The 25,666-nt window shown below is 48.6% G+C and overlaps 1 protein-coding gene across 3 annotated transcripts in view; it reads left to right on the forward strand.

Moving 5' to 3' along the window:
- Positions 1–25,666, forward strand: part of BOK (BCL2 family apoptosis regulator BOK) — a 74,947-nt gene extending 49,281 nt beyond the window's left edge. For all 3 annotated transcript variants that reach the window (XM_072618772.1, XM_072618773.1, XM_072618770.1), the window contains 3 exons: positions 2,013–2,141; positions 18,065–18,228; positions 24,446–25,666. In XM_072618772.1, coding sequence (XP_072474873.1) covers positions 2,013–2,141; positions 18,065–18,228; positions 24,446–24,571 — 419 coding nt within the window. In that variant the 3' untranslated portion in view covers positions 24,572–25,666. The remainder of the gene's footprint in view (positions 1–2,012; positions 2,142–18,064; positions 18,229–24,445) is intronic.

Genomic DNA, 25,666 nt, shown 5'->3' on the forward strand with positions numbered 1-25,666 from the left:
CCGCCCTGGTGCTCAGGCCTGCTGTACACCCTAAGTCCTGGGGGTGCGGGAACAGAGTGGAGGGACAGAGTTAGACATGAGAATCAATCACTTCCAGAGAGGAGATTCTTTGCACAAGAGTGGGGGGATTTCTGGAGCACTTTATAATAACTTTCTCTTCCTTTAGCTCCCTTTGGCACTCTGAGACACTCAGAGGCTCAGACACTTGCCTGGAAATCACAGCTAGAAAGCAGCTGAGGCTGGATTTGAACTGGGATATTCTTGATAGCTCCAGGCCCAGGGCTCTGGGTCCTGTGGTACAGAGGAGCTACCTAGGACTTTCCCTAGGCCAGGAGCCCCCATTAATCAAGCCACTGACAAACATTTATGTGCCTACTTTGTGCCAGTCACTTTTCAGGCCTGGGCAGAACAAGGCCCAGAGGGTCCTGATGACTATTTGCTTTTTTTGGAATCCCGAGAAAAGGAGGTTCCCAGCCCTCAGCTGTCCCTGCTGTATCCGGTAATTCTCAGGCATTAAAAAAAGGAAAGATTTGGGTTTTTTCCCCTGTCTCTCATGCAGAGCCCCTCCCTCCTCCAGCCTGCTTCCTCTTGCCCAGGCCGTGGTGGGAGGGAGGCCACCCCCTTGTGCCCTCACACACTTGAGCATCCTCAGCTCCCCTCCCCACGAGAAATGACCCCATTTCCTTTCACTTTTTCTCCCAGGGTCTATTTCTAGTCTCAGCAATTGTTCTAATAGCTCTCCTTTGGATTCTCTCCAAGTTCCCTACACTTCCCATGAAAGCCCAGGACTAGTGACCCCCTCAGGCCCCTGCGGTTTGGCTAATGCAGGGGACTTTTACTTAGCTAGTACCTGTGGAATGAGTTCAAATCCTTCCTGAGAGACCTAAGCCCCTGAATCTCACTGTGCCTCACTTCCCTCCTCCGTAGAATGGTATGGCAATGCTTAGATTTCTTACCTCACCCAATTTTTGTGAGGCTTCACTGAAATATTGTCTGTAAATAAAGCCCTTGGTGAATTAAAAGTGCTGGTTTTACTTAGGAGTGTGCTCACGAATGTTAACAGCACACTCTGTGGAAAAAAGGGACAAACATGATCTCATCTTATCCCCATTTTGCATATGAGGAAATTGAGGCACATAGAGATTAAATGACTTGTCTAAACGTATACAGCTACCCAAGGCAGACTTTTAAATTTAATCTTCATTTGTTAACATTTTCTCTGTCACTTTCTCAAGTCGAGAGCCCTGATTTCATAAAGTTTGCCAATTTCTGAGACTCCCACTGAAAAATGTAATAGTTGGATCTCAGGCGCAAATTGAAGCTGGCTCCAGCATACCCCTGCATGTGTGTTATATGTGATGCTTACTGACTTCTTAGGACTCCCTCAAGAATCCAGGCCATTTGGCTAGGACATTTCTAAAGATGGGGTGGTCACTACCTCACAAAGCAATACACTCCATTGTTGGACAGGGCTAATTGTTAGAACTCCATCCTCTCCCAGCTGCCCTTTCCCCACTCCCACCTTCTTCTCCTGAAGCTAGTGATTTTTTTAATCTGAGTGCAGAGGAACAGCTGTCGCTGTTAAATTCCATTTTGTCGATTTGGCTGGTCATTCCAGAGGACACAGTACCTTTAGATCTGGACTGTGTCTTCAAAGGTGCTGGCTAGATGTCCCAGGGTTCCAGCATCTACAGACTTGTTGATATCAGTGGTATTTTTTAAAATGTTTATTAGGAGAGCCAGGCCCAGTCAGGAAGATTTTTGTTCAAGGACATACCCTGCCAGGGTGACCCTGGGCAAATCACTGAAGAGCCCAACATCCAGAAGACTCTTGCAGACTTTCTGTTGAGATATGTTGTCAAAATGCACTAGCAGAGTGAATTTCCTCACCTAGGTGCTCCCAACACGAACAAAATCACAGGTCACTTGGGGCTCTTGTCCCGTAAGTCCTAGGCTGGAGTGGGTGAGGGAACAGTGTCCGGTTGATCTCATTCTCATCCGTCTCCTGGCAGGGGATGAGTTGGAATATATCCGGCCCAACGTCTACCGGAACATCGCTCGGCAGCTCAACATCTCCCTGCAGTCGGAGACCGTGGTGACTGACGCCTTCCTGGCCGTGGCCACACAGATCTTCGCGGCAGGTAGATGGGGATGGGGGAACGGGGGGATGAGGGGATGGGGGGAAGATCCCCACGGGGGGAGTGGCGCTCTGCGCCCTAATACTTTTCACGTCGCCTGCGTGCGCGCCTTGGACGTTACTGTTCATTAGGTGGGGTAATGACCTGTCATCCCGGGGAGGGGCCAGTCCTCATCCGTCACTTGGGTCACACCTCCTTCGGTTCTTTGCAGACTGACTGACTGAATGAATGAATGTATGAAGTAAGTGAGTGAACAAGCATTTATCAACCACTTATGGTAATTAGTGATTAGCATAGCTAATCCCTGGCGATTCAAATACAAAATCGAGAGGGCCCTAGCCCATAAAAAGCTTGGAGTCCATGAGAGGGGGACAAGCACCTGTTGGGGTGTAGGAGCCAGGGGAGGACGTTTTGTTAGAGGAACCAAAAGCAGGGCCAGCGGGGCCAGCGGGCTGTTTTTTGATTCACTCTTTTCAGAAACAACAGTGGTATTAATTAGATTAGAGAACTGTTGTGGTTTAGTGGACAGTGCTTTGGACTTTGAAGACAGGAAGACCTGGATTCAGATTCCCCTTCAGACACTAACTGGGCGAGTCTCCTAGGCTTGGCTTCCTCTTCTTTAAAGTGAGAAGGGGGTCTAAGGTCCCTTCTGACTCGAGATTTCCCATCACAATAGGATTATCACGCTATGCTCCTATGAACCCTCCCTTACAACAGAGTGGGTAGGGGGAGGGATCGGATGTAGCAGCAGGGGTGGGGCCTTACCTGGTGGAAGGGCGGGTGACCAGGCGGAAGGTTGGCTGTGATAGAGACCTGTGCTGGAGCCGGCTCGTACTAGAGCAGGAGAACCGACTGTTCATTTTCGATGTGAGCAACGCTACCAATCCAGACTGGATGGGTTGGGAAAGAAAGTCACTCTTTGTGTCTCAGGCAATTCAATAAGATTGTAAATTGCAGATCAACTGTTGATTGGCATTGAAGGAAGGAATTTCCACCTTGTGTATGATGAAGATCATGGTTTAGGACAAAAAATTAAAACTTAAAATCTACCCCGTAGTACTTAGAACTGAAAGGGAAATTAGAGAGATGGACAGGTGGCATCCCCTCCTCCCCTGGGGACTGAACTTCCTAAGCTAGAGATGGGTCATTCTCCCCCAGAACAGTGCCAATGAACAACCTCCTCTTTGCTGACCCGCTTTTTGGGGGGTTTTCCAGAAGGCCACTACTTGGTTGGGTAAATGGCTGACTCAGAAAGGCCAAACCTCGTGGATGAGTGGATACACATTTTTTTCCTGTTAATTCTAGATATTGAATCAAGTGTAGATTCCAAAACGATGCCTTTGGAGACGCCCAGCTCTCCTGAACTCCTCATGCTTTGGTGTGTCCCCACCCCCCATAGGCTCCCTGACTGAGGAACCAGAAAGAGGTGTTAAAAATCCATCCAGGCTTGCTTCAGAGCTCTCATGAGCTCCCCCGAGGCATTTAAACATGCTCCCGCAGCTGAGAAACAGCTTGGCCAGCCTGGATGGAAGCACATGGCCTCATCTCCTCTCCAGACAGTTTTCTGAGGAGGGCCTGAGCCAGCAGGAGTGGGTGTCTGGAAAGAGAATGACAGGACTCAGAGAGCAGAGCTTTTCCAATCGGTCTCTAGGGTGTGGCCCGGAACCCTCTGCTCAGCCTCTGGAATGTACTAGGGCTCTTTACCAGGAATGGTGCCCAGGCCTCAAGCCCTCCGAGGTCCAGCCCTGAGACTGAGTCATTCATAGGGCTTCCTCCACTCTGATTGAGGTCACCAGGCCTTGAAGAACTGGGGGGTGGGAGGGGGCAGGGGAGAACAGCATCCATAAGTATTCCTTCCATATCAGTGTCCTTCATTTCCCATGGAAGGAAAGGGGGTAATTGTGGCATGAAATCCAAGGAAAGTTTCCACATGCTTGACAAGAAACATGCGATTTTATACCATTTCTACCTTTTCTTATTGTAATGTGCCTGGCCAGTGGGAGACAAACACACTTGACTATTAAAACATTAACTAAATGAGAGAGAGAGAGAGAGAGAGAGAGAGAGAGAGAGAGAGAGAGAGAGAGAGAGGAAAACAGAGGACAGTTCAAATTCTGGAATTTCCTGGCAAAGCTGTGCACAGAGCCTGAAAAATGCCTGACTGGTCATCTATTTTTGTTTCAAGATATGTATTTTATTTTGACTTAGAAGCAGCTGGGTGGCTCAGTGGGCCTGGGTCAGGAAGACCTGAGTTCAAATCCAGCCTCAGATACCTACTACCTGTGTGACTTAACCTCTGCCTAAGTTTCTGCAACTGTAAAATGAGGCTAATAACAGCACCTAGATATTAGATAATATTTGTGAATCACTTAGCACAGTGCCTGGCACATAGTAGGCACTTAATGCTTATTTTTTCCCTTCCCCTACTGATACCTATTGATATAGGTATTTAAGTATTTAGAAATATAGGTGTTTAAAAATATGAGGAAGAAGATTGGGAGAGAAATTGGCCAGGCAACCTCACTCCCAGGTGAGGAAATTTTTCCGCCAATATGAGTCAACATCTCTGCAATTTATACCCTTAGACTGGTTTCAGTTTGCACTTTCCTAATTATTAATGATTTAGAACATTTTTTCATATGAGTATTGATAACTCTGATTTCTTCTGAAAACTGCCCATTCATATCCCTTGGAACTTTTATCAATCAATATTTATCAACTTATCAGTGGTTCTTATTCCTGGAAATTTGATTTTCTTTACGTTTGATTTTGAAATGAGACCTTTATCAGATAAACTTGTAGCAAATATTTTTCCTTAGTTTCCTGCTTTTCTTCTAATTTTAGTTGCAATTATTTTGTTTGAACAAAATCCTTTTCATTTTATGTAATCAGAATTATTCCTTTTAGCTCTTGCAAACCTCTCTGTTTGGCTATGAACTTTTCCCTTCTCATTATCTAACTGATAGCTTCTATGCTTGACTAATATGTTTATATCATCCTTTCTGTCTTCAATCATGTACTGATTTTGAGATTGTCTTGGCAGATGGTATGAAATGTTGGTCTATTCCCACTTTCTTTTTTTCTTTTCTTTTCTTATTTATTAAATTATTTTATTTGTTTTCAGTGTTCTACAATCACTTCCATATATCTTAGATGTTTTCCCCCTCCCTCCCCTTCTTTCTCCCTTCCCTCCTCACTCCCTCCTGAGACAGGGTGCAATCTTACATAGGTTCTACACATACAATCCTATTAAATACATTTTCACCTAGAAGAATTAATTAGAATAAAAAAATAGAAGAATTAAAATGAATGGGAGAAACCATAAGACAAAACAAAACATAACACAAAAGAAAATGGTCTGCTTCTATCTGGGATCCAATTCCATATTCTTTCTCTGGATGTGAAAGGCATTTTGCCTCAAGAGTCCACTGGGGATTTTTTAAGTCCTTGCATTGCAATGAAGCACTAAGTCTATCAGAAAAATTCCTCACACCCTGTGGTTGTTGCTGTGCACAAAGTTCTCCTGGTTCTGCTCCTCTCACTCAGCATCAGGTCATTGAAGTCTTTCCAGCATGCATACTTTCCGTCGTACTGCTTTCCAGTTTTTCCAACAGTTTTTGTCAAAGAATGAGTTCTTGTCCTAATATCTTGGATCTTTGGGTTTACCAAACACTAGTTTACTGTATTCTTCTGTGTACTGTGTTTGCTTCTATACATTATGTACCTAATCTGTTCCATTGACCAGTCTCTCTATTTCTTAGCCAGTACCGGATGCAGCTCAAGGTCTGCTACTGCTAGTTCCCTTTCCTTCTCATTTTTTTTCATTGATTCCCTTATATTCCTGATGTTTTGTTCCTCCAGATTATTTTTTCTAGTTCTATAAAGTAATTATTTAGTAGTTTGATTAGTATGGCACTGAATAAGTAAATTGATTTAGGTAATTTTGTTGTTTTTATTATGTTGATTTGGCATCCCCATAAACAATTAGTATTCTTCAAATTATTTAGATCAGTCTTTTATTGTGTGAAATGATTTGTAATTGTATTTATTTAGTTCCTGTGTGTGTCTTGGCAGGTAGATTCCCAAGTATTTTTTTATTGTCTGTAGTTGTTTTAAGTGGAATTTCTCTTTCTGTCTCTTCCTGCTGGGTTTTATGGGTAACATATAGAAATGCTTCTCTCTTCCATCCTCTCCCAATTCATCCTTCTACACCTTCCATTATTTTTTTGAGATTATCTAAACATAATAGAGTCACATACGAGCCTTCTGCCTCATTAGACCCCTCTAAGATCTCTGGTGATGGTAAAGTTTTGAGGGATTATATGTTTCATATTCCCATGTAGAAATGCAAATAGTTTGAACTTGTTTAATCTGTTCTGATTTTTTACTGATATCTACCTAAAGCTTCTTTTGAGTACTGTGTTTGAAAGTCAGATTTTCTACTCAGCTTTGGGTTTTTTATCAGGAATACTTTAAAGTCCTCTATTTCATTAAATATCCATTTCCCCCTTGTAAATCTGTACTTATTTTTGCTGAGTAGATTATTCTTGATTGTCATCCTAGATCCTTTGTCTTATGGAATGTCCTATTACAAGCCCTCTGTTCAAAGATAACTACAAAATCTTGTGTGATCCTGACTGGTTCCTTGCCACTTCAGTTCTTTCTTCCTGAATGCTTGCAGTATTTTCTCTTCTACTTGAGAGTCTTTAATTTGGAGTTTTATTCAGGAGGTAACTGGTAGATTCTTTTAATTTCTACCTTGTCCTCTGGTTCTAAGAGATTTGGGCAATTTACCTTTATAATTACTTGAACTAAGATTTTTTTTAATCATGACTTTCCAGTAGTCCCATTATCCTTAAATTATCTTTCCTTGATCTGTTTTCCAGGTAAGTTATTTTTCCTATGTGATATTTCACATTTTCTTCTATTTTATTTTAGTCTTTTGACTTTATGTTGTTTCATTTTTTTTGATGTCTTATCAAATCCATTAGCTTCCACTTGGCCAATTCTAATTTTTAAGAAACTATTTTCTTCAATAAGCTTTTGTACCTCATTTGTCAAGTTGTTTTCATAGCTTCTAGAAATTCTTGTTGAGCTTGTGTCCAGTCTTTCTTTTTCTTTGAGTCTTTGCTTATAGATGCTTTTGAGCTTGTATCTTGAACTTCCATGCCACAGTAGCTCTTCATGATTGGGTTCTTTTTGTGTTTACTTATTCTTCCAGCTTTGGACTTTATGTTAGTGTTGGGCTCTGCTCACCTCTGGGATTTCAGGGTGAGGGGATATCTGACCTGTGTTTCTGTCTTTTTATGTCCTTCTGCTGCTTTCACAGCTTAGTCTGGGAGCCTGCTAGTTTTTGGTGCTTCCAAAATGGTGTGGTCTGGAGAAGCAAGTCTGTCTACCTCTCCCTCCCCTTCCTTTCCCTCTCCAAAGGAAGGTAAATTTGGATGGCCAAACGTTGCCCAGTTGACTTGGGTTTTACTGCTTCTTTCCCTCCCCTCCCCTCCCCTCCCTTCCCTTCCCTCCTCTTCCCTTCCCTTCCCTCCCCTCCCCTCCCCTTCCCTTCCCTCCCCTCCCCTCCCCTCCCTTTCCCTTCCCTCCCCTTTCCTTCCCTTCCCTTCCCTTCCCTTCCCTTCCCTTCCCTTCCCTTCCTTTCCCTTCCTCCTGTCCTGTCCCCTGTCCTGTCCCAAAACCTTAAACCTACTGCACTCTGAAACTTGGACTCCAATGGGCCCCTGACAAAGGCTCCTGGACCCCCCCTAGCTTTAGAGTGATTATCAATAGTAACCGTTGCTGTTTCCCACCCAGCCTGATGTCTTTGTTTTTCTTGACCTAATTAAAGAGGCCATGCCCTGTCTACTTCTTAAACAGGCCTATTCAATGAATGGACTTTGCCTTACCCTAAGTGAGTACCTGCAAACACCTTGTCCTAAAGGGCTCAAGCTCTCCCAGTGCATCCTGGGTCATCTCCAGTCATCGTGATGAATTTCTGGTCACTGGATTCAGATGACTCTGGAGGAGAAATGAGACTGGTGACTTATACAGCCCTCCCTCACTCAAAACAAAGTCAAGTGCAAGTCATGTCATCATTTCTCTGATGGCATGGTCTTCTTCGGCAATGAAGAATGAACACTATGGTCTGGAAAGAGGTCAGGTTACTACCCTCTGGGTCTGAACTCTGCAAGTTGGGTCTGTTGGCTTGCATATAGTTGAGTTTCTATAGACTACTGAAGGTTGCTAGCCTTCCAGGAGGTTCTGCAGGTTCAGGGGGACACAACTCATGACTCTTCTTTGGTCTTGGTCTTGGTCTCCTGCCTGGTTCTTCTACTGCAGGTACATGTGCAGGGCTTAAGATTACATCTGAGTTTAGTCTTTATTCCTGGACTCAGAGTCATGCAGTTAAGTGTCTGGCATTTGTTCTGTGCTCAATCCTCAGCAGGGTCTACCCTGTATCTGGGACCCCATCCTGGGTCATGGGTGACAGCTCCCAGATGGCACCCCTTCTTGCTCCCAGTACTATCTCTTGGGTTCTCTTTCTGCCCTGGAGCTCTGTTTCAGCCCCCTTTCCATCCCTGGGTGTTGGAAAGCTCCTCATTGCTGCTGCATGCTCCTGGCCAGTGCCACCCCCCGTATCCACAGACCTCTCTGTCTCTCTAAGCTTCCTTGAACTGAAAAAATGACTATCAGCTTCAGTTTCCTCATCTGTCAAACAGAACCAATAATACCTACTGTAGTTGCCTTTTTCACAGCAGTTGTTATTTAGCTAAGTTCCGAGTTATAAAGCACTTTACACGTATACCATTTTATCTTCGCAACAACTGTGGGAGGTAGGTTGCTCTTATTACACCCATTTTATAGATAAGAAAACTGAGGTTAAGAAAAATCAAGTGACTTGTCCAGGGTCACATGACTCGTAAGCATCTGAGGCAGGATTTGAACTCAGGTCTTCCTGACTATTTCTGGTGCTCCATCTTCTTCCTCCAGTTATGAGATCATGGGTGTTGTCTGCTTTGCAAGCTCAGAAGTATTGTATAAATAATAGTAATTAGTACTGCTGTATTTCCTGTTTCTTGTCATTACAAATAATTCTACTAGTAATCTGTTTGTACAGGTAGGGATTTATTTTCCTGGCTTTTTAAAAACAGCAGGTTTTAATGACACCTTAGGTTTTTATATCACAGTATTTTCTGGCCATCTTTCAGTCTTCCCCACCCTGCACTCCCCAAATTGAACCTTCCCTCAAAACAAACCAACAAAGCAAAAACTAAAAACATATACCAGCCAACAGAGTAGCATGACTGAGGCTGGAGGTGACCTATGAGGAGCCATTCTCCTCTCCTTCCCCGCCAATCAATAGCCTTCTTGGAATATAGACCAAGAAGGGGGATCATTGGGTTGAAGGGTGAGAACATTTCTGCCTCTTGGCTGCAAAATGAAATGACATTCTTGTTTTCCAGAGTTGTCAGGCACGTTGACAACTCTTCCAGCTAGGTGGCAGCCACACCTATATACCCACCTTTGCTTTAACCCTGGAGGAAGTGGAGAGGACCCAGGATGAGTCTCCAGCTGTGACTTGGGAGACTGACTCTCTTTAGGTGCATAGAGAAGTACACAGATAAGGTACCTCCTGGCCCTGGAGGCAGGCCTCCACACCAGCCATCTTCTCCCTTGACTCACTGATGTGTGAGCAGGGTGGTGCAGCAGAAGCCTGACCTTGTGTGTTTGCTCAGTAACCCCAAGGTCAAGGGCACAGGGTTGACTCCTGGCTGGGTCACTTAGGTCTGGTGGGCTCTCTGGCTCCCCAGGACTACTCACCCTGACCAGCTGGTATCCCAGATTGTGCCGATCGGCCAAGAGAAGGGGAGGGGGAGCAGGTGCCCACCGTGTGCCAGGCACTGTGCTGAGCAGTTTATAAATATCTCCTTTGACCCTCACAAAAATCCTGCAAGGCTGGTGCTGTTATTGTCATTTCCATTTTGCATCTGAGGAAACTGTGGCAAACAAAAGTTAAGTGACTTGCCCAGGTGCACACAACTAGGAAGTGTCTGAGGATAGATATGAGCTAGGGTCTTCCTGACTCCAGGCTTAGTGATCTGCCCACTGCACCAGCCAACCCTCAGTGCAGATCCATCAGCACTGATGGGGGAGGATGAGTAGAGAAATAGCTCAAAACGTTGAAAGCCAATGCACTGCAGCATCCCCAGGGACCTTCACTGCTTTCTTCTGCCATCTCCCCTATCCCCCAAATTTCTCCCTCAAATGCTGATGCTGGTACGAGTGCAAGGTGACAGGACAATTGCCGTCTTCTCTTTGCTGGCATAGCTTCCTCCAGTACTTTAAGAAAAGTGCTTAAAAAACAGCTTCAGCTAAAACGTAGAGACCATCTGGACAGAACCTTCTGGACTGCCGCTCCCAACTCCCCCTGGCATTGGTGGACCAGGTTCCCAGAGGGCAACTGATGGCTATGACTCAGTGACGACCCATTCTGAAAGGATGAGACCACACATAGAGGAGGGAGCAGCTTTGGGGAGTGTGAAAAGGCAAGGGGGTGCTAGGGTGCAGCAACGGGCCAGCACAGGGGAGTCCTAGGGGCAGTGCTGGGGAGCCCTGGGGTGCAGCATGGAGGGGGACCTTAGGACAGAACAGGAAGGGTCCTGGGAGGCAGCACAGGGGGAACCTGGGGGCAGCACAGAAGGGGGCTCCTGGGGGCAGAATAGGAGAGGGTCCTGGAGCAGCACAGCACGAGGGGCCCAGGGGGCCTTGGGAGGCAATGACCAAAGACCATGGGGAAGATTATAGTGGAAAGACCTCTGATCATAGGATCAGGATTCCTGGTGCTCCCACTGACAAGTTGGGGGTGTCTTGGACAAGTTGCTTAAGGATAACTAGAATGCTAACTTCCGTTTACAGAGTACTTTAAGGGGTTTTATCCCAATGGATCTTTCCTCAACCTCAGTTTCTCAATATTTAAAATGGGCGCTGTGCCTGGAGATACAAAGAAAGACAAAACCAGAAACAAAGTGTCATCATCTCATCTCTTGGGTCCTGAAGGCAAAAGGAACGTAAAGCCCCCCCCCCCTTCCCTTCAGTTCAGACCTCATATTCATCTTTGCTGAGAAAATCAAGGCAGGAACATCGTTTCAGAAGACGGGAGAGCACCACAGGTGACAGGGAGGGAGGCATGGAGTGACTGGCTGGGCTCAGACGCTCCCTGGCTCCAGAGGTGGTGGGGGTCCCCGGGCAGGTCTCAGCTTGGTTTTTTTCTGGCCCCTCCCCCATCATCCTGCTGCCCCTGCAGCTGAAGCTGTGTCTTCTCTCATCCTTTGGATTCCAAACCTCAGAACCCAAAGCCTAACTTCTCAGCCTTGTTGCCTCCTGTGGGCTGCTGCCCCCCATCTCCAGCTCCTGCCTGCTTTGTACTTGCTTTGTGAGGTCAGTAGAAAATCATCAGACTGTGTTCAACCTGGCCAGCTACAGCTAGCCAGTGAGGAAGGGGAAGATCCCATATACAGATACTGGATGTGGTAGAAGGGAGCCAGCTGGAACTACCAGAGACTTTCCAGTGATTCCAGGCAGCAATTTATTATGAAAATAACAGGTAAATGGGAGTGAAGGGAGCCCATGTCCAGAAGAATAAGGATAATCTTTGTTGGTATGGTGGAAAATGGAAGGACTCATCATTCATCATCAGTCTAAGAAATGCTATCACTATTAGGCAGTGAATGGGAATGAATTTGGAGAAGAATCCTTCCTCCTCCAAAGACGAGAGGTGTGGGCAGTGACTTCCCTCAGCCTCTACAAAGGAGGGACAGTGTGAGTGGAGGATTTGATGTCCTTTCATCTGGGAGGCTGGAGAGATCCTGCCTGCTAAGGCAAAACTAGCCAGCCCCTGAGGTCCCTCCTAACACCAAGAATCTGTGAGATATAAAAGACAGTAGTTAAACTGGGGGAAATAGAACATCTTCTCCCAGAGAGTCCAGATTAAAAAAATACATATCTGGTGTTCTATTAAAAGGATTTCAGCTTTCCATGACCACTCAGCCCTCATCTTCTTCCCTCTTCCTGCCTGACCCTGTCCAGCAGAACCCGCTGATTACTCTGGGAATTTCTTTCCTGCTGAGTGGACCCTTTGGTAACTCAGTACCCCAGAGGTGGAGAGCTCTACCTGGTGGAAGGCTTGGTCTTGCTCCAACCTGGACTCACTCACTTTTGCCTCCTCTTGCAATGTGCCCTCTACACTAAGAAGCTGAAAGTCCATCCTTTCTGTACTTAGTACTGAGTCTTGGGTGACCTGCTATGTTCTATTTGTCACCTTCTGGAGAACAGGTCACAGACTCTCAGAGCTGGAAGGAGATTCAAGGGCCAGCTAGCTACTTCACATGCAGTCAGCCATGCAGTGTTTTCTGACTCTTGGTGACGCCATGAACTCTACAGTCCGGGGGTTTTCTTGGTGGAGATTTTGGAGTGGTTTGTCATTCCCTCTTCCAGAGCTTACTTCTCCCCTGAGCAGAAATCCTGCTATACCATCCCTGACAAGTGGTTATAAAAGTCTTTGCTTTGAAGACCTCTGGTGATGGGGAGCTCATTACCTTTCTAGGCAGCACCTTGCATTTTTGTATGGCTCTGTAATTGTTAGGCTCTTTTCCTCACCCTAAGCCTGGATCATTCCCTTTGCACAATCCTTTCCTTGTTCCTAGTTCCCCATCCAGGGCTAAGTAGGAAATGTCCAGTCTCTCTTCCTCAGAACATCTCCATTACTTGAAGACAACTATCATATCTTCTGTAGGCTAAACATTCATGAACTGTATCCATTTGCAGAACTTCAGTTGTCAGAGGGAGGATTACCATGACCTGTTATTTTTAAAGTTGAAATCCAAGTGGTGCCAAAGCTTTTAATTCCACAAAGGGGCCAAGCAGGGCTGTGGCTTACTCCTGCAATCCCAGCCCCAACGGGCCTTCAGGATTAGGAGTCCTGAGCTCCAGGATCAAGATTAATGGGTGTGGCCCCTGAGAGGGGCAGGCCACCAGGTATCCTATGGAGTGAACCAGCCCAGGTCAGAAATGGACCAGTCAGAACTCCTGCGCTGAATTTCCACCCTGAGCCAGATGGGGAGACCTGCCTTAATAAATATACAGGAGAGCGATGGACAGACAGAGAGAACTGGTTTTGACATTTTCACAAAGCTGCTTAGAAGTCAATGGGGAGTCAACTCATTTTACAGATGAGAAAACAGAGGCAAACAAGGTGAAGTGACTTGTCCAGGGTCACACAGCTAGTAAGTGTCTGAGACCAGATTTGAACTTAGGAAGAGGAGTCATCCTGACTCCAAGCACTGTGAAGCAGAGACATCTTTTATCTCCCTTTCTCATCCTTCCCCCTCAGAAAGGACTCAAAGATTCCTTTTTGTGTGAGAGGGTGGTTGGAGTTTCCATAAAATAAACCACCTCCTCCAGAGGTTGAAACCTTTCTCTGTAAATGGAGCTTGAAGGGGGCTCAGAGGACATGTGCTCCATCTGCCTCCCACCCCATTTTACAAATGAGGAAACAAGGTCCAGGGAAGTAAAATTGCCTCCCCAAGATCCCATTGGTCAAACGAGTCAGAGGTGGGATTCGAGTCCAGGGCCTCTGACTCTCCTCTGCCTCTGTACGTTATTTTAAGTGGCGTTTTCCTGTGGTCTGTATTTCTGGGGATGGGCAGAAGAAAGGGTCAGGACCTGTTTGGTGAGTCCAAGAGATACAACCCCCTGGCACATTCAATCTATCAGCCAACCGGCTCCTACTTGCTTGCTGGAGCTGCTTGGGAGGGGAAATCCGGGGTCCCAGCCTGGTTACTAAGTCAATAAGACTCCTTAGCTAGACACCTCTTCTCCAAAAGCAACCCAGATCTTTATACTGCACTATCAGGCTTGCAGACGGAGAGCACAGGGGATTCCAGAGGTCAGCCTCATTTTACGAAGCAGACTCTAAGGGGAAGAGAAGTCCGATGACTTACCCAGGGTCACACAAGCAGGCTAAGCCTTCCAAAGGCACTTTGTTTTTGTTCTCACTTTGCAGATGAGGAAAATCAAGCTGAGATTCAGCAGCAGCCCTTTTGGCCTCAGCCAGAGGCTCAGTCTCCTTATTTGTAAAATGAGAGGCTTGGATTTTGCCTTGCGAGGTTGGGAGCTGTGTCCCAGTTGTTGGAGGCTGATAGCTTGTGGGGCAGAAGGATGAAGCGAGCTGGCAGATATAAACCACTCTGTTTGCTGCCTCGAAGCAGCATGGGAATCTATCAGTGTTCATATTACGCCGAATCCTTATTCAGGTCTGGCATGGGCTAGACATTTCACAGGTCTGCGTCTTCAGGATCTGGAACTGATGATTCCTACGGATTCTCAGGATGATTAACTGATCGTTTGTTGTTCTAACTGACATTTATTATTGCTTTTGGCAACATTATTAATAATTTTTCATCAACACGAATTTGCTAAGTGCCTACCATGTTCTAGGCACTCCCCAACAGAGGCAGGGGTAAAGATGGCTGTAGAAAGTCCAAGGGTTCCCCATAGGTGCCCCGGTGGCTCTCAGGGAAGTTTCATCCTGCCTCAGCCATGGTGTTGCTCATAGCTTCTGTCAAAGGAGGGCATGGCCTCCGGCAGGACAGACCTGGTCCTCAACTCCCAGGAGAGGCCCCTTTGATCTCCGACAAGGCACCGTTCTCAAATGGGGCAGGCATTGGGTGCCTGTGTGATGGGCTGGCTAAATAGAAGATCTCTGTCTCCAGGGCTGTCATACCATCACTATTTATGAGAAGAATGTTTACTTTCAAAGGAGAGTTCATCTTTTTAACTGCGGCTCTTGGAGCCTTGAGCGGCTCCTTGCCTTGGCATCAGCCAGGGAAGTAAGAAGCTGAGGCATTTAGGGAACTAAGCAAGCTTACCAAGGTGGAGACAAGAGCTGGGCCCGGCCAGTGGTGGCCTCCACCTGACTCAGCTTGAGGCACCCCCTGGATATAGGGGAGCTGCCTGCCAAGAATGGGAGGCCTGGCCTAGGGAAGCTTGGCTCAAGGGGAAATATGACTTAGTGGGCTCTGATCTGCCTGTGTGATGCTGGGCCTGCTTCCTGAGCTGTAGAATTTAGACTATTTACTAGGTCAAAGCTTCTTAAGCCTTTTGTGTCCTGGACCCTTGGGCAGACCCTCCTCAGACACATGTGTTAAATGCATAAAATAAAATACCTCGGAGTAGAAAGGAAATCAGTCCTTCGGAAATAAAAATGTAGTTTCTTTAGCATCCAAGTTCCTGGGTGCCCTGAAAGCTATCCTCAGCCCCAGCAAGAGTCTGTGGCCACCAGGTTTAGAACACCTGCCCCAGATACCTCCGAGATTCCCTCCTTTTCTGATATTCCTAGGATCCCAGTGATGGGCTGAGTTGGACATCTATTGCAATCAACTTATTTTATAGACCAGTCATGCACAGCATGAGGAAGAGTGGGGGATCACAGTGGGTCAATAGCCAAAGAGGGCAACAATATTCTGGGCTGATAAAGAAAAAATAAGATATGCCTCTGACTTCTCAGCTTGTATGATAGGACTCCTGGGGGCTGTGGAGTCCTGTAAGTCATCATCCTGAACAAGAAGGGACAGCAAACAGAACACTGAGTTTGGAGTCAGAAAGACCTGGGTTGGAATCATACTGCAGATAACGGCTAGCTGTGTGGCCCCCACAAGTCACTCAATTATTCAGCACTAAGTACTTCCTGTGGAGCTAGATGACACAGTGAATAAACAATCCTTACCTTCAAGGAGCTTACTGACTAACAAACAGATCTCTCTTGGCCTCAGTTTCTCATCTGCAAGAGGAGAGGATTGGGCTCACTAAACTTGTAGCTCTGAATCTGTACTCCTGTGACTGTATGAACCAAAGAGTGAAGACCCTATGCCTGCCTTCTCCTGGCTAAACATTCCCTAGTTCCTTCATTAGTTTTCATATGGCATAATCTCCCCTCTTCTCAATGTGCTCCAGCCTGGCAAGGTCCTCCTTAATGTGCATCCCCTAGAACTAACTCAGGAGGGTCTGAACTGAGGAAGAAGGACTGGTATTTCCCTCATTCCCAAGGTTCTCCCAAGTCACACTGTCTACTGGAAAAGACCCAGGGGAGAAGGGGCGGTTAGTGGACCACAAGCTTGTGGTCCACTAAAACCCCCAGAGTCTTTTCTACATGAGCTCTGGTCTAACTGCAAGTCATCTGACTTTAAACTGCTTGGTCAAAGTCTGTTATACTCTATTAAGCAATTAAACCTCAGTTGCCTGCCCCTCAGACTAAGCCCCTTTCCGCTGGCCTGATGGGCCTTTGGAATGACCTGGGAAGGAGTTTCAGTTTGTCTCCCAAGTGTTGCCGAACTCCCACCCACTCAGGCCAAAGACGAAGGTTGGGAGCCTGGGCCAAATCACACAGACTCCGTCAGTGAGAGCACCCCTCTGCTTAGGCTCACAAGTCCCGACATTAAGGAAGCTGGAGCTAGGGGGGCCACTGGGTCGCACAGGAAGTTGTGTTGCAAATGAGATCAATTTGCTGATTGTCCTCCAAAACACACCTTCCTCCCCTCTAACACCGCCCCCCATCTCTTTCCACATATGGTTTTATGCTGTGAGGCCCCAGCCTGTTCCAAGAAACAAGGGATGTGTGTGTGTGTGTGTGTGTGTGTGTGTGTGTGTGTGTGTGTGTGTGTGTGTGTGTGTGTGTGTGTGTGTGTGTGTGTGTGTGTTACAGGGAAGTGTGGTGGTCAACCGTAGGCACTGGTGAGATGTAATCCACCCCTTAGGATCAAGCACTTTGGCTGGACCCCAGGGTGAGAAAACTTGCTCTAAGTTTCTGATCTGGGGGGTCTACATTGGGAAAGGAAGTTTCCTCCAAGATAGTAAACTCTAAGCAATGTTATAAAAAAAATTAAAGGTGAGGGAGAAGTGGAGATAAGGTTGAGGCTGTTCAAGCCACTCTGGATGGGAGGTTAGGAACGAAAGAGGAACAGGTTTCTAATCTGATCATTTATCGAACTTGGTTAATGTTTGCCCAAGGTCAGCCTTAGGCCAACCTTTGGATCCCTGCCTGGGAGGGCCAGCAACAGGCCTAAGGCCAAGCAGGTGTCCTGAGAGGGAGAGAGGGAGTGTGAGAGAAGAGGAAAAGAGTAGAGAACTAGTCTCCCTCCATGGCTGGAGGCCTTCCCCTGGTTTGGATCCCTCCTCTATCTCCACCTTTGGTAATCTGAAAACACCGAGGACCAGCCTGTCTCAAAAGGTTTTTAGAGGCATGAAATCAAACCCATATGATTACAAAGGAAACCAGAGTCAGGAACATAAAAATGCGATCTTTTTCCCCACCAGAGTTCATAGACTTCTCTCCCTGAACTCTGACCACAGGCTCCTTGGGAGTCTGGGGGACCCCCCAGCCAAGAACCCCTGCTCTGCCCTGTGTAGTGGAGAGAACCTGAGTCTTTGGCTCTCACACTGTGGGACCTTGGACAAATGACTTCATTTCCAAGAGTTTCCTCCTCAGTGAAGTCCAAGTCATTTTCTTATTCACAGAGCCCTAGCACACAGTAGGTGCTTAATAAATGCTTCATGAATGAATAAATGGATGAATGGATGAATACCTCAGAGGGGATTTGGGAGGAAAGGCTGTATAGAGAGACCTTAAGGCACTATGAACTGGGAGTGATTGCTATGACCAGAGAGCCCTGAGGCCTTCCCTTGGCCCCCTAACACTAGGGGGTAGAACACCAAGACCTCTGAAATTCTTTCCTGCTTCAAAAACTAATCTTTAATTCTATTATCCCTTGAACTCCATGGATAACTGGAAAACCCCAACATTGTCTGGAGTCTGACAAGAAGGGGGATGGCACGTGGTAGGTGAGTTGAGCTAAGGAATTCTGGCCTTTTTTCTTTTATAGGAATAACATGGGGCAAAGTGGTGTCCCTCTATGCGGTGGCAGCAGGGCTGGCCGTGGACTGTGTGAGGCAGGCCCAACCAGCCATGGTCCACACCATCGTGGACTGCCTGGGAGAGTTTGTGCGGAAGACGCTGGTGACGTGGCTCAAGAGGCGAGGGGGATGGGTAAGGAATGTTCGGGGTTGTGTGTGTGTGTGTGTGTGTGTGTGTGTGTGTGTTCCGATTTTTAGAAAAAATAAACCCTGTACAATGGAAACAAAGCAAGCAAAAGCGCCAGCGGCTTTGGGGAAGGTGGGGGATGAAAGGAGCAGGAAGTTTGGCGGGTGGCAGGCCTAGCTTGGTACAAGCAGGTGCTGGACAGGCCCCGCTCATTGTGTTTCACTGCTGACCTCTGGTAATCGCCAAGTCCAGCTCCTGAGTCCAAGCAGGCTCTTCCTCTCTTGAGGCTGAGATGCAGCAGCTCTCTGGGCCTGGACTTCCCTCCAGCTGAGGCCCCCCACAGGGGCTGCCCCCTGACCTCTGACCAGAGATTAGCATCTCAGAGACTTGCACAATTTCCTCCTCTCAGACCCTCTTCTCAGGTCAGTGGTGTTGCAGCGGTGATGAGCTGGGAAATGGAAATTTTCTCTCCCCCCAGCCTGAGGGGTCAAGGTCTGGTCATGCCCGCTGAGGAGTGAATGTGGTCAGAGCTGGGTTGAACAGCCAGAGACAGGGCCCTGGGTTTGGATGGCTGCTCTGATATTTACTCCCTCTGTCATCCCTCTCAGACTCAGTTTCCTCACCTGTAAAATGAGAATGTTGGACTGGATGATTTCTCAACTCCCTTCTAACTCTAAATCTGTGATCTGCCGGTCTTTTCTTGCTTACTGCTGGTCCTAGTTAGGCCTAGGCAGTCAATAAGATTTATGAAGTGACCACTGTGTGCAGGCACTGTGCTGAGGGCTGGGATAAAAAGCAGAAAAGAGTCCCTGCTCTCCAGGAGCTCCAGCCTAATGGGGGAGACCGAAGCAAATAACTGTATCCAAACAAGATAGAGACAGGATAGATCAGGGATAATCTAAAGAGAGAAGGATTAAGGAGCAGCGGGAGGGCTTCTCCTAGAAGGTGGGATTTCACTTGGGACTTCTTGTTCAGAGAGAGCCAGAGGCCTGTGTCACTGGATCAAAGTAAGTGGCAGGAAGTGAGAGGTGAGAAGACTGCAAAGGTGGTGGTGGTGGGGCAGCTGTGGAGTCAAGCAGAGCATTTGTATTTCATCTTGGAGGCCACAGGGAGCACCTGCAGTTAATTGAGTAAGGGTGGGATTGTGGGACTCAGCCAGACCTGGGCTTTAGGAAAATCACATCGGTGGTTAAATGGAGGGCGGACTGGACTCGGAGAGACTTGAGGCAGGCAGCCCCTCCCCCTCCCCAGCAGCTAGTCCAGATAGGAAGGGATACTGTCCTGCAGCCAGGTGGGAAGAGTGTTGGAGGAGAAAAGGGGGCATATTTGAGGTCCTGGAAAAGTGGAGGTGACAGGCCTTGGTCCAAGACTGGATATGGAGTGGAGTGAGCCTGAGAGACTGTCCTAGACATTAGTAATATGGACATTAGGAAGGGAGGAAAGTTTGGACTATCCTGTAACTTCACTGGCATACATACACACAGCAGAGTAAACATCTGGAACGGAGGCCCATGGCTTCATGAGGCTTCAGGCCTCTTAACCTCTTCTGCGGTCAACATGGAAATGCCCATTTTACCTGGCAGCGTTTGTAGGAGCTAATAGTGCCCTCCCCAGGAATGAGGAAGGCTTGGGTCTGACGCACTGAGCCTCCCTTTACAGAGGGGTCCCAGGGTCACTAGCTAACAGATATCACAAGATCTGAACACAGGTTTTCCTGATTCTGTCACCTGCTTCCTCTAGAAGGAGCTGAGCCATCCCAGGAGAATCCCCAGGGAAGGCCACTTACTTGACCCTTGGCTGCGTGGGTAGAGATGAAGGGTTTGGCCCTGGTAACTGAGGGGGACCCCACCTTCCTTGGCCACACCCCAGTCATTACCCAGGATTTCCCTCTGCTCAGCGAGAATTCCCTGCCCATTCATGGTAGGGTTTCCCTGAGCAGCCCCTCCCAGGGCTGAAGGATGTCCCTGGGAACTGTACACAAAGGGCCCTGCCCATGGCTCCTGTGCTGTTGCTTACCATGGCATCCTGCCCTAATGAGGCAAGGAAAATGATCAGAAGGCATCCCTCAGCCTAGCCTAAGAGGCCAGAGAAAGGGAAAAGGCCGCCCTCTGGCCAGATACCTCCCATGAAGGAAGGGTAACCACCATCACTAGTGGGTCCAGGATACCAGAGAGAGCAGGAGAAAGGGGACAGGCTTGGGACAGAACCCCACAGTGGTGGCATGGCATCTGAGTGATCTGGAGTGGCAAGTCACCCCCTCTCTCTCTGCCTCAGTTCCCTCATCCTTGAGAGAGGGGAGTTGGGCTGCTCCTGGCAGCTGAAGGGCGCAGCCTGTGGATTGTTTTGCCAGGTATTGCCTGCAGTTGGGGACCAGCTTTGGGGCTTCTGCAGGGCTCTGGCACGAGAGAGAGTCCAACCATGGATGCAATCATGGGAGAGAGGAGGCAGCCCAGCCTTCCCCTCCTCCCTTGATCTCTGCGGACAGTGACGTTCTCATCCTTGCCCCGGGTTTGCTTTTGTAGACCCTCTACTTGGGGGCCGCAAGCCAGTGAAGGTGGGCTAGGAAAGAGGCCCCCTCACTCTTCCCCAGACCCCTAACTGAATTCCCTTTGCCTCTTCCAGGCTCCACATCCTACCCCAACCCCATGAAGGTGTGGATGCCCTGGATGAGTTCTTTAGACCATGTCAGTAAAGATGCCCTCCTTCCCAAGACACCCATTCCCCCAAGGCTTCGCACCTGGGTCAAAGTCCCGAATCCCCACTCCTGGTTATAGGCTTTCCCTGCCCTTCCTAGCAACCTTGATGCAGGAGTGGGAAGGAGGAACCGACAGGCCTGACTGCTCCCCTGGCATTGCCCTGGGGCAGCTGTGGCAGTGCTGAGATGAGTGACCTGGACACTTGACCAAGGCACCTCCTCTTACACGGTAGAACCTTGGCCTGTCTCCAGGGGAGCTCCTACTGGGAGTTTTTCCCCTGTCCTCCGACCCCTACCATGCACACATCTGCTCTGAACTGATGCCAGTGCTGGGGCTGGCTGGGAGACACTCTCAGCCAGGGCATCTCTGGGGCCTGGACAGGTCACTGGCCTTGGCTTGGCCCAGAGCTCAGCCTCCCTGGGCAGGGTTTCCCTCAGGCTGCTGATGGGGAAGGGCTTAAGAGCTACAGGATCAGCCCTCAGCCCTAGTCCTTGGTTCATCCTGCCAGGTGTTAGTGAGAGCTGAGACCCAGCCCGTCCCACTGCCTGTGACCAGGTCAACAAAGCTACCTCCACATGAGGCCTCTATCTTAATGCTACTTCTCAATATTTCTACTGGAAAAGTTTCAATATTTTTTTTACTTCACCTCCATTTCCATCCCCAGAATGCAATCACTCATCACCAAGAACAAACCAGACAATAAAAGCTGTTCAGCCAAATTTGACTGTATGCGGTGTTTCACACCCGTAGTCCACCCCCTTTGGAAATAGCTGGAGAGAAGTAGCTGGACTCTGAGAAACTGAGTTCAAATCCTACCTTAGACACTTACTATATGTATGATCCTGGGCAAGTCACTTAACTCCTGCCTGCCTCGGTCTCCACATCTGTCAAATGAGGACAATAATAGTGCCTGCTTCCCCGGGGTGTTGTGGGGACAAAGTGCAGAGCTAGCACCAGGCTTGGCACCTATTAGACCCCAGGTAAATGCTTCCTTCCTTCCTCTCAAAGTCATCTTTAGCATCAAAGGAGATAATGTCTGTAAAGAGCCTCCAAGGGCTATAAAAATGCTGCCTGTTATCCCTTCCTCTTTCCCTCCCTTCTTTGCCACTGATACCTTCAGCCTGCAGGTGACAAAATCTCAGGGACCTCCCAAAGTCCAACCCATCCGTGGCCCCAAATCCCTCCATCACACCTACACAGTGGTCACTGGGTCCCTCATCAGACCCTGGCCTTTTCACCCTGGCTAGTGGTGCAATCTGAACCCCTACCCCAACGTCCCCTCTTTAGAGTGACTCTTCACAGCCTAGTGATGATAATACTTCACTAAGCCTGGTTCTCATTTTAACCTGGATGAACAAGGATTGTTTCTCCCCTCCTGGTGGCTACGGCCTTTCCTCGCCCTCCTTGCCAGCTATGTGGAGGTGCTGACATCCCTATCCTAAGTACCTCATGGTCTGACCCAGCTTTTCTCTGACTCCTGGCTGGTAGATTCAGTAACTGGTCTTAGAATCTCACTCCCTTTCCTTCCACATGGAGAGGCCAAAGAGGGCTGAGTTTAGAGCCAGAGCACCTGGATTTGGTCATGGTTGTGCCACTGGCCATTTCAGCGACCCCGTGGCTTTCCCTGACTGCTCCCCTGGCATTGCCTTGGGGCAGCTGTGGCAGTGCTGAGGTGAGTGGTCTGGAGACTGGGCCAAGGCATCTCCTCTCACACACCAGAACCTTGACCCATCTCCAGGGGAGTTCCTACTGGCAGCTCTTCCCCTCTGCCCTCCAACCCCTAACATGCACACATCTACAAAATGTGGAAGCCGACAAGGTGACCTCAACCATCCCTCTAGTCCAACATCTTCGTCCCATATTGTTTGGGAAAGGGTACTCTCCCCTGGGCTCCACTGAGCAGGGGCCCTCTGGTCCCAGAGAGTGCAGGAATTGGGGTGTCAGGCCCATCAGGCACTGGCTGAAAGTCTGGTCCAGGAGCCTAGAAGCCCCTCTTCCAAGGTCCTCTCTCCCAATCAGCCTGTTTTACTCTGGTGTCCAGTTCGGGGGCCTGCTGGGCTGAAGGAACCCAAGGAAGCATTACTGGAAGTTTGGTGTTGCTTCTTTTCTAACCAAGCCAGCCAGAAAGGGTCAGAAGCACTAGCAAAGGTGGGAGAGTGGGCCTGTCTTTCTTTTACTCCATCACCCCAAGACTCAGCCTTCAGCTAGCTGTGGGCAAAGGGCCAAGCCCTGGGCTGCCCGGGAGCCAGCCCCAGGCATCATGTAGCAATGTACAGGGTGTGGACATGCCAAAGCAGCTGCTCACAGCCCCCGTAGGGGAGGGGAGGGAGGGGCAGAAGCAAGAGGAAGGTTGGGGAGCGACTCAGCTAAGACAGACTTACAAGTAGAGGCTGATGTGTGGTGAGGAGGAAAGAGGGAGGGACAGGGAATCACCAGTTCACATCCCTGCTCTGGCACTTAGGAAAATCATGTGACTTCCCTGGGTCTCAGTTTCCTCATCTGTAAAATGAGGGAGGAAGGATGGACTCTTAAGTTCTTGCTCTGGATCAAAGATCCTAAAAAATGACAGGATTTCTGGGTTGGAAGGAACCTCAGAGACCTGCTGGTGCCTGACCAGGAATCTCCTCTTGTTGGCCTCCCAACAAGAGACCCTCAACCCTCTGCTCCCAGATCTGCAGGGATGGGCAGCTCACTACCCACCCACTTAGAATTCAGCTGCTCTAACTAGGAGGGTCCTAGTTTGGGCCAACTCTGCCTCTCTCTGACCTCTACCTCTTTTCCAGTGTGGGCCAGCCCTTCCCAAACTTGAAGTCATGCTCTGTATCCTCATTCTAGGTGCCCAGCAGCTCTGTTACGCCCCCTCCTCAGGCAGGCAGGAAGAGTCCAGACCTCCAGGCCGTTGGGAAGGGATCTTCATTTCTAGTCTATTCTGCTCTGCCCTGAGCATTTAACTAATATTATGTCATGTGAGCTCCTTAGTGAGTTGAGTCTGATAGCAGTGCATTTTCCAGATGAGGAGACAGCAGCTCAGACAGGTTACTTGTTTTGGGGGGATTTGAATCCAGGCCTTCCCAGTTCAGCCTCCTACCCACATGCCAGCAAGTCTCCAGCATGCAAAGCCCCCTCTCCCCCAGCAGGAATTTCCTCGAGAGAGAGAGAGAGAGAGAGAGAGAGAGAGAGAGAGAGAGAGAGAGAGAGAGAGACAGACAGACAGACAGACAGACAGACAGAGACAGAGAGACAGACAGAGAGACAGAGACAGACAGAGACAGAGGGACAGACAGAGAGAAAGACAGAGACAGACAGAGAGGGAGAGACTCAAACAGACGAGACACAAAGAGACGGACAGAGAGAGGGAGAGAGAGTCTGCTACAAGGCTCTAGGGCTTTGGGGGCTTGGTCTGTAGAGGGACCTAGCCAAGTGGGAGGTGTCCACTGCCCCAGCATCTCCCTGCCCTCCTCCCCGCTCAGCTGCCGGGGGTAGGGGCTTCCTACTCAGCCAGCTTGCTCCCTTTCTTTCCCTCGCAGGCAGACATCATGAAGTGTGTGGTGAACACTGACCCCAGCCTGCGATCCCACTGGCTTGTGGCAGCCCTCTGCAGCTTCGGTCACTTCCTGAAGGCCATCTTCTTTGTCCTGTTACCAGAGAGATGAGTGCCCGGCGCCAGCCCGGCCTTGGGCCGGGTCTCCCCTTCCCCGGCCAGAGCAGGGCTGCCCCTGAGCATCCCGGACTCTGGCGAGGGGAAGCAGCAGGGGAAAGGGTTGTTTTCTCTCCAGCTGGGAATACTTGGGCCTGGTTCTAAAATGTCTTTCACTTCGGGAACAGGTGGCCACCTCCACCAGGAGCGAGCCTCTGAAGGATCTCTGGAGATGTCAGAGGGGGACAGAGCTAGGAGACTCCGGGAAGCCGCTGGATCGGCTTCTCCTCCAATGCTTCCCTGCTCCAGTCCCCAAAGGGACTGTCTCCTCTGTCCCATGATCCTCCGGCTGCTCTCTCTGCTCCTCTCTAAGGTGTCAGTGGTCAAGCCAGCTCCTTCTTCCCTTTCCTTCCATGAGTGGAGGGGCGTCACCTTCCCTGGGATCATTGTAATCAGCCTCCTTGCCTGCAGTCTCTCATCTCTTGAGTCCCTCCTCCAAGTAGCAGACTGAAAGGCTTCTTAAGCCCTGGGCAGGTGAACTGAGGCTTTCTGTTACCTCGGAGATATTTCCTTAGCCTGGCTTCTGTTTTTACATCACAATGATGCGCAGTTGCATGTATTCAGTAAACCTTCCCTTTGCATAAAGAGCATCAGTTAAGAAAAATGAACTGACATTAAATTAAAGGCATCTGCCGTCTTATGCAGCATTCTGCACCCGTCGTCTCCACCTCTCCAAGGAACGGAGTGGGGGGGAAGCATTTTTTCATCTCTTTCTTTTCCATAGTCACATGATTTCCAACCATGCCCTCTATACTCCAGCCAAACTGGACTACTTAGTCATTCTCCCGAATCTCCCATCTCCGTGCATTTGCACCAAGCTGTACCCCTTTGTGTGTAATGCACTCCTTCCTCGTTTCTCCCTTTCAGGATTTGTCCTTTCCTAGCCTTCCCTGATCCTCTCCCTCCCCATTCTTTATTGACTTTGTATTTATTTATGTGTGTACATGTGGAATGGAAGCAAGGATTGTTTCACTTTTGCCTTTAGACCCCAGCACCTAGCCTAGTGCCTGGTACATAGTAGGTGCTTAATAAATGCTTGTTGATTGATTGA

This window comes from Notamacropus eugenii, chromosome 6 (assembly GCF_028372415.1).
Source record: "Notamacropus eugenii isolate mMacEug1 chromosome 6, mMacEug1.pri_v2, whole genome shotgun sequence".
NCBI lineage: Eukaryota > Metazoa > Chordata > Mammalia > Diprotodontia > Macropodidae > Notamacropus > Notamacropus eugenii.